A 9,446-nucleotide genomic window follows, 5' to 3' on the forward strand; every position below is an offset into this window, starting at 1 on the left:
TCCTCCTCCACCAGTAGATTGTGTGGTCTTTAAGGAGAGGATTGATGGTGATTTGAATACCATTAACGGTTACTGAGGTATTATAGCATGCAGTCACTCACTGTTGAATAAATGAATGAATAAACCAAAGCTTATTTTAACAGTTCTTTAGTACTTTTTTTTTTTTTTTTGGTTTTCAGTATCTTCAGCATATCAAGCCCTCATGCTCACTATAACCTAACTGTTACAAGACGCATTGAATGAAAGGCATTCTTTAAAATCTTTTTTGGACATGTAACTTAATTTGAGACTACTAAAAATATTTGACGTCTATAAATATAATACTTTTTCAGATTCCTTGTTATTTGTTACAGAAAAATTAAGTATATGCTGTTACAAAATATTTCCCTGTTCTCTCGGGCTTTACTCCCCGTGACACTTGACTGCCTCTACTTGTTTGTCTGGTTCTGTGTAATAAGAATGACTCACTTCTCATTATCTGCATGGGCTGCATATCCCATGTCTCTTTCTGAGCAGAATTTCCTGGTCGTTTCGTTGAAATGACATCATGTCTCCAAATCCTTTGCTTTGACCTTTTAGTCAGTAAATCTTTGTTTTTATGACTTTGATAATTAAGGCTTTTACTAAATGACAGGGCAGGGTTGCTAATTTCCTAGCTGAAATACCCACTGATGTCAGTTTTTTAAACTGTAGATCTCAATTCACTTGTCGTCTTAAAGTTGAGGCTAATTTAAATTAAAAAAAATTAGCTCACACAGTCTTTCCAGAAACTTGCAAAATCTATCCTGCTTATTTTCAAAGTGTGTGTTACCTCTAACATTGAGAGGCTTACAGTGAGAAACAACATAACCTATGAATATTTCCATTAAAAAAAAAAAAAGTTCATATAATAAATGTGTGAAAGAAAGAACAAACTAAGAAACATGTACTGGATGTCAAGCACTGTACTGAGGCCGGAGATAGATATGGTCGTAGTCTAATTGTACCATGTGTTTACTTGTAGGAGAAGCATATATCTGCTACTGAGGATAAGCGTTATCCAACAATGTAAATTATTTTGGAGGTGCTTTCTTGTGTTAACAAGTGTCATAGGATAATTTTGTTTATCAGCCAGAACCACTGGTGGAATTTATTCTGACTCATGGTGACTCTGTGTGTGTCAGAGTAGGACTGTGCTCCATAGGATTTTTGATGACTGATTTTTGCAAAGTAGATCACCAGGTCTTTCTTCTGAGGTGCCTATGGGTAGACTTGAACCTCCAACCTTTTGGTTAGTAGTTGATGTTTTAACTGTTCGCGCCACCCAGGAACTCCAGATCCCTAAAACAGACTTCCAAAACTGATCTTGCCTATCGCAAATAAATAAAAAATATCATTTATATATCATTAGCTGTCTCTCACATTTATAGAGCTGAGAAACATAATTTAACATACTCAGAAATTTGCATCAGACTGTACAAATCATATTAAGTAATTAAGGAAAATAATTATATACATATAAAACTTTATAGGCAGCTAATTTTAAGGAGCAAAATCTGTAAGTTAAGCTAAATTTAGTAATGTTTTCAGTGCATAACCATATAATACAGAAAATTAGAAGATGGAACAAGAAAAAAAGGCTTTTGGGAAAAGTCTTACCTTTAATCGTCTGGTTACTGTGCACTGAACGAAGCATTGATGCATCATAAAGAAGTACATTGTGTCCTACCTCCCTGCAGACACTCTACCAATAGCATATTTGTTTTTATTTCATGGGGAGCCTTGAAAATGGTATGATTTTTAAACCTTTCAGTAATAATGAGTGTTGTTATTTCATTTAAGGTAAATTTCTTGCCATTATAGAAAAGGTACACCAATTTTAATATTCTAAGCAAAGCTTAAGAATAAAAATCACAGTTGCCAAAACATGTTTTGTTTTGTTAATCTTGGCCATGTTAATCTCAGTTAGTATGGATGGTTGAAAATTACCATAAATAAGTTTCAGTGTGTTTTTCTTTCGACATTTCTTGTGACAGGTGGTTGAAGATGGATATGAGTTTTTTGCTAAACGACAATTAGTAACCCTATTTTCAGCCCCAAATTACTGTGGCGAGTTTGATAATGCTGGTGGGATGATGAGTGTGGATGAAACTTTGATGTGTTCATTTCAGGTATGATGAAAATATACATTTATAATGACTGTCAATCTAATTAAAACTACTGTCAGAAGAATTTTTCTTTTAGATTTGTAATCTTTCCTTGATCGAGTATAGAAAATAGATTTTATTCAGAAGTGATTCTCACTCATAGACTATTACAGATTTCTGTTTTCAGTCACTGAAGTTCCAGTCTTTATGAAATGTATCAAATATGAGGGTTTTAGGAAATCTGAGTAATATCAGTTCATCTTTGATTCAGATGTTCTACATTGTTAAATTTCTGTATGACCCGTGGGTTAGTGGCTTACATGTTAAAAATGTGAGTACAATCAACAACTTAATGTTTTGTTTTCGTTTGCAGGGTGAATGGGTAGGAGAGATATTGGAGAGGAAGAATTACAAACTCAGATGAGAATAAAGTAGAATAAGAGAAAAACTTCCCATATAATCTTAAAGTGCCCATTTATAAACATAGAAAAAGTTACATTTTCAAAGGAGGCCAGCTCTAGGTTTAATGTGTTGCTTACGAGTCAGTTTTATTTATTGAACAAAAGTACTTCAATACTTTGTTTCTGCAAAGGTTATTTTATGTCCTTGACAAGCATACAACTGTATTTCTGTTTTTAAAAGTAGAGGGGCTTTTCTGATCCCTCTGTCCCTTTATTGTATATTACACCATTTCCATCAGCTACTACAACTGAATGGTAAGTGGTTGACTTCTCATTTCCAATTTAAAGATCATCACCAGGCCCTGTCCTTTGACAGTTGCCATATGGAGTTGGATTAATATTCTTTTCCCTGAGGCGCTGTGATGCTCTGAATAGTTCTAAGAAATAGTCCACAGGTCTTTTGTATTTGGGACATGTTTTTCTAGTAAAATTTTAAAATTTCTTATCTAAAATGTGGGTTAAAGCTCTGTACACCCACCAGCATTACTATAATAGAAAAACTCAGACAATAACAAGTGTGTTAGGATTAGAAGAGATTGAAACCCTAATATGTTGCTGGTAGGAATGTAAAGCAGTGTGGCAACTTTGGACAACAGTTTCGTAGTTCCTCAGATGTTAAGCATAGAATTACTGTATGATCTAGCAATTCTTCTAGGTATCCACCTAAGGGAAATGAAAACTTTTATGTCCACACAAAAACTTAGATACAAATATTCTTAGCAGCATCGTTTTTCTAGTCAAAAAGTGGAAACAACCTAAATGTCCATCAACTGATGAATGATGTATAATCCAATAATCAAACGAAGTATACTGCTACATGCTACATTAATAAGCCTCAGAACCATTGTGCTAAATGAAAGAAGACAGTTGCTTCATGAAGACCATATATGATTCCATTTATATGAAATGGGTAGAGTAGGCAAATCAGTAGGAAAAAAAGTAGGTTGGGGATTGTAGGGAGGCGAAGGGTGGGAATGAGGAATGACTGCTAATGGGTACAAAGTTTCTTTTTGGGGTGATGAAATTCTCTCAGATTAGATTATTGTAGTCATTGTACACCTCTATGTTGTTATATGCTGTCAAGTCTATTCTGACTCATATTGACCCCATGTGACACAGTAGAACTGCCCCATGGGGTTTTCTTGCCTATAGTCTTTATGGAAGCAGATTACCAGGTCTCTTTCCCACAGAGCCACTGGGTGGGTTCTAACCACCAGCCTTTTGGTGCCACAAGGGCCCCTTGTACAACTCTGTAAACACCCTGAAAACTGGCAATGTGTATACTTTAAATGAGTGGATTTTATGGTAAGTAAATTATATATTAATAAAACTTTTTTAAAGACCTATTTACACATATGAAATTTAAGGTCTGAAGAGTTTGTGACTTGTTGAAGATTATCTTTCTGAATAGTCGTTAGAACCAGCGTCTGTTGATTCTTAAACTAGTGTTGTCTTCCTCACCGTGGAGATACTCACTCAAAAAAATTTTTATTTAAATCTGTGAATTATGTGGTTGATATGGTACTGGAACTTTTGTGACTGAAATATGAATGGAATGACACGTAGAATAATACTGTGCAGAGCATTTCATTTAACTTTAATATGGTATATAACCCAATAATACGTAGACATTTGCACAGTCTTTAAATGGGGGCAATATTTATGGAACTGGCCATTTTGTCTTATATTTTTATTGTACTTTTACAACTTAAGCCATTTATTGAAGAACCCACTGTCTTAACACTGTTTTCTTAAGATTCTGAAACCCAGTTGTATAACTTACTGCAGTAAGGAATAACATTGTTAATAAATCATTTACTTTAAGATATTGAAACCATCTGAAAAGAAAGCTAAGTACCAGTATGGTGGACTGAATTCTGGACGTCCTGTCACTCCACCTCGAACAGCTAATCCACCGAAGAAAAGGTGAAGAAAGGGACTGTAAAGAAACCATCAGATTTGTTAAGGACATACTTCATAATATATAAGTGTGCGCTGTAAAACCATCCAGCCATTTGACACCCTTTATGATGTCACACCTTTCACTTAATGAGACGGGTAAAGGATCTTCAATTTTTTTCTAATAGACGGATGTGCTACACTGTATTGTAATAAGTATACTCTGTTACAATATTCAACAAAGTTAAATCCAAATTCAAATTATCCATAAAAACTACATCTTCACGTATCACCATTTTTAAAGTTGAAAAGCATCCCAGTTAAACTAGATGTGATAGTTAAACCAGATGAAAGCATGATGATCCATCTGTGTAATGTGGTTTTAGTGTTGCTTGGTTGTTTAATTATTTTGGGCTTGTTTTGTTTTGTTTGTTTTGCTAGAATAATGGCAAATATTTTTAATGTTTTTTCCCTAAACATTTTTAAAAGTGAAATGTGGGAAAAGCTTTAAAGATGGTCATTGACTTATTTCCCCTTGCTTTTATCTACTTATGTACTGTTTGATCTTCCTAAGAAATTTTTGCCTTGATACAAGAAGAATGAATTTTAGAGATTGATGGTTTAAAAAAGTACAGACTGTCCAATCCAGTGATTTAATCAGTTTGGGCGAACTTTGCAGCTGATAGTGAATACTTTGCTTTATACAGAAATTGCCACTGATCTGGATTTGTGCACTATAATTTTTAACTTATTGATGCTGTACTGTGCAGTAGAATTTCATTTAATTTTAAGATAAGGCTCATATAGTATTGCCCAACTAGTTGGAAATGTGATTTTGTGGTACCTTGGCTTTAGGTTTTAATTCGCACGAAACGCCTTTTGGCATGCTTAGCTTTCTGGCAACACCCTCACCTGCATTGGTTTTATTTCTGGGGTTTTTGTTGTTGTTTTTAGATCCACAGAACATGAGAATCCTTTTTTGACAAGCCTTGGAAAGCTGACATTATCTCTTTTTTTCCCCCTCTATAAGAAGGAAGTATTTAAGTGAATGCCAGTCAGTGGGACATTTTGTCAACTTTGGTTATTGGGTGCTTAACTGTCTAATATTGCCATGTGAATGTTGTATACGATTGTAAGGCTTATGTCACTAAAGATTTTTATTCTGATTTTTCATGATCAAAGTTCATATAATGTTGTATAGACATGCTTTGTAGTGAACTATAGTAGCAATAATTTCTGTACATGATCGAGACTTTATTGCAGCATTTCTTTTCCTTTTTTTTTTTTTTTAAGGGTTAATATTAACAAATGGCAAGTAGAAAAGTCAACATAAAGATAATCTATAATAGAGCAAGAACTTACAGGACACAGATTTGTGGTTCTTTGGATGTGATTCTATAAGCTTTTATTGAGCACCGTCAAATTTATGTCATGGGGATGGACGTCAGATTTATAACGCCCTTTTATATGTGCTGCCGTAGATGTGAAATTCTTGACCTTAATATTGTCTTTGAAAATGTTAAGTTGTGAATTCTGTTAATTTACATTTTATGAATTGGCGCATTGTATTTACTGCAAGAAATATTTGATTTTCAGCACAGTGCAAAGTTCTTTAAAATGCATACATCTTTTTTTTCTAATTCTATTTTGTTTTAAAGCACATTTTAAATGTAGTTTTCTCATTTAGTAAAAGTCGTCTAATTGATATGAAGCCTGACTGGTTATTTTATTTTTTTTTTATTACAATTTGCTAAACACATTTTATTCAAATAGATTTTATGTCGCTGAAGTACCATTGAATTCTTTTCTGAAAGTGCTCGTGAACGCTATAATGTATTAAGTCACACAGGCCCTTATCTATTGTGGTTAAATATCTTCCTAATTGTAACATAAGTTGAGCAGTTTCTAAAGAATTTTGAGTACATGTGGTACTCTTAGTAGTCATGTTGAAGTGGGTCCAGAAAACAAGCCCTTGGGGGTAGTCTTTTATTAATATCAGTATTAGTGAAACCTCATTAATTCAGATCCTACTGCATTTTTGTAATTCATCCAGATCAAAACTGAGTATTTAGGAAAAAATAGTCATGAATTAAGCAAATTAATATTGGTCACTAAAAGGTAGACATTTATCATGCTTAAAAACAAAGCATTCTTAAATTAACATTTTAGCAGCTTCTATTCACGCAAAAATAATGTGTTTAATACAAATATCATTTCCATGGCAACATTGCTATTTGAAATAAATAAAACTTCATTTCTTAGGCGAATACTATCCTGTGATTCCAGTGTCACTAATTTGTATTCTTCTTGCCCTCTCTGTTTTCATTTTAATGGTTTTTGGTATATAAGTTTATCTTTAATCCTAATGTCATGATACTCAAAATCATTATTAAACACACTTAGATTTCTGTGGTAATGTGAGATCACATGCACTATAGATTTCTGTTCTTGAATGAAAAGGTTCAAATGGACAGTCCTTTGCATTTGAAGCTTTAAAATTTGTTTTAATTTTGGACAGAGCCATATTTTAATCACATGATCAGCAACACTGTTTATGCAAAGTGTTGGGTAAACAGGTACTTTGAGCCTTGCCAACTGCCTATAGCATCTACACTGCGATGACCCTTTATTGTAAAGAGCACCCGAACACTCCTGATGTTACTTTTTTTTAAAATGAAAAATACCAGCAAGAATTTTAAAGCTCACAAAATGATTAGTTTTGAAGTGTGTAGAAATGTATGCCTTTCAAAAAAATTATATTGAGGAGAAAGCCAGCAACACTTTGAGAGGTGTCCCTTAAGAATGAAAAAGGTATATTATACTGAGCCAAGCTCAGTTTATAAGTTCACTTTGTCTCCTTGGCAACTGTAACCTTTGAACCAAAATTATTTTTTTACGTTTTATACTAAAAATGTTTTTAAAGAAGGAAAATAGGCTGACTTTGCTGCCCCCACCTCCTCTTCCTTGGGAGTCCAAGCCTGAATCACAGCTGTGCCTGAGGAGACACTTGAGCATCTGACTTTTCTGGTGGCATCTACTTAGATGTTCCTTTTTCTTAGTAGATTTCCATGTCTTGTACCTTCTTAAAACAGATAAAAAGTAGAGGAATTTTTAAATGACAAAATGAACAGTAATTAAGCAGGAAATAAAATGGTTCTATGTAAGCGTATGCCTAGAGTTTTATTTACATTAATTTGCTTTCTAATGTTTTTTCAGTAAAACGGAAACTTAGACACAGTGTGACATTTTGATCTTCTGTTAAAATAGAATTTTACCTGTATGTTTGAATGCCAGAATTTCTAAAGAGATCCCCTAATTCAAACAAAGAAAGCTTGTTTCCGTAGTCCACCACCGCCCCCTACCTTGGTTAACAACAGACTATAAACTTCTTTAATTTCTCTTTGTAACTTTCCTTCTCATTCAGATTGCCAGTGTTTTATTAAACTTTATTTTTAAAAAAAAAAAAAAAAACTGTTGCCATCAATTCCAATTCTTAGTGGCCCTGTAGGACAGAATAGAACTGCCCCAGAGGGTTAGTTTCCAAGGAGCAGCTGCTAGATTCAAACTGCCAACCCGTTGGTTAGCAGCAGAGCTCTTTAACCAGTACACTGTCAGGGTTCTTTTTTTTTTTTCTTTTCTTTTTTTTTTTTTTTTTACAAAAGTGCCCATAAACTTTTCAGGGTCTTCAGGATCTTAGCCAGTTAATGTGGTTATAAAATCTTACTTGTAACGCAAATTGTTTTGGGTATCTATAGGGTAGAGAATCACAGTGAGTGTGTGTGAGAGAGAGAGAACACAAACTGCCTAAGGCTCATAGGTTCAGTATTCCTTTCAAATATTGCATGCAAAAATGTGAGAACCTTGGATCTATGCCTGGAGGCTTTCAGTCAAGCCTGATGTGGGGTCACCAAGTAAAATGTGTGCTGATTTTTGCAGCTGCCTAATCTGAAAGATTCAATAGATCTACGGGTCAGAATTCTTTCCCAGAAAGCAATGATACCACAACTAAATACCTAGAACTATTGCACATTATTGCATCAGTTTATTAAAGACACTGTCTTTTAGCTAAGTAACAGAGTGGTGCATAAAAGAGATAACCCACGAGTACCCTGCTCAGTAAGCACAGTATGCACAGGTTTATGTTTACTTACTAATCTTTAGTGAACAGTTTCTCAAGGGTTTGTGGTGAAAACCAGTTGAAATTGTGTACTAGTAAGTAAGCATAAGTAAGCCTGTGTGTAACTTGTTTATTGGGTAATTTGTCCCTGATTGTATTCCTTTAAAAAATCATCTGTATGAGACCAAATGGTCAACCCTAAAGCAAAAATGAGAAGACACGGGGGCAGGGAACGTAGATGACTGAAAACAGAACAACCAGAACAGAGTTAATGAGAAGATTGACACATTGTGAAAAATGTAACCAATGTTACTGAATAATTTGTATAGGAATTGTTAAAACGGGAACCTAATCTGTGTAAATGCTCACTGAAAACAATAAAATAGTATTTTTTTTAAAAGAACACACTATTTATGGTCTATCATATGAACACTGATTACTGACAAAGTCAGAAACCCTGTGGCATAGTAGTAGTTAAGTACTACAGTTGCCAACCAAAAGGTTGGCGGTTCGAATCCACCAGGCAGTCCTTGGAAGCTCTATGTGGCAGTTTTACTCTGTCCATGTAGGGTCACTGTGAGTCGGAATTGACTCAACAGCAACGGGGTTATTGACAAAGTCACAAAATATAAAACAACAGGAAAGAAATAGTCCAGAGGAGTCCTTTATGTAACAAGTTTAATTTGAACTAACTTTGAAGTAAGTTTTGAACCTCCTAGTATACTTCTTGGGAAAAGATAACACAGGAGGGAATAAAACCACTGTTGGAACTATTTATAGCAGGCTATCTCCAATATATAATTCTCAAACTGATAATTGGCCCAGTTTCAGAAAATGCTGCCG

At 34.3% G+C, this 9,446-nt stretch overlaps 1 protein-coding gene across 2 annotated transcripts in view; it reads left to right on the top strand.

Annotated features, from left to right (window-relative positions):
- Positions 1–8,694, top strand: part of PPP1CB (protein phosphatase 1 catalytic subunit beta) — a 48,962-nt gene extending 40,268 nt beyond the window's left edge. For both annotated transcript variants that reach the window (XM_049905107.1, XM_049905108.1), the window contains exons 8-9: positions 2,016–2,150; positions 4,413–8,694. In XM_049905107.1, the coding sequence (XP_049761064.1) occupies positions 2,016–2,150; positions 4,413–4,517 (240 nt within the window). In that variant the 3' untranslated portion in view covers positions 4,518–8,694. The remainder of the gene's footprint in view (positions 1–2,015; positions 2,151–4,412) is intronic.
- Positions 8,695–9,446: the final 752 nt, after the last annotated feature.

Source organism: Elephas maximus, chromosome 12, assembly GCF_024166365.1.
Source record: "Elephas maximus indicus isolate mEleMax1 chromosome 12, mEleMax1 primary haplotype, whole genome shotgun sequence".
Lineage (NCBI taxonomy): Eukaryota > Metazoa > Chordata > Mammalia > Proboscidea > Elephantidae > Elephas > Elephas maximus.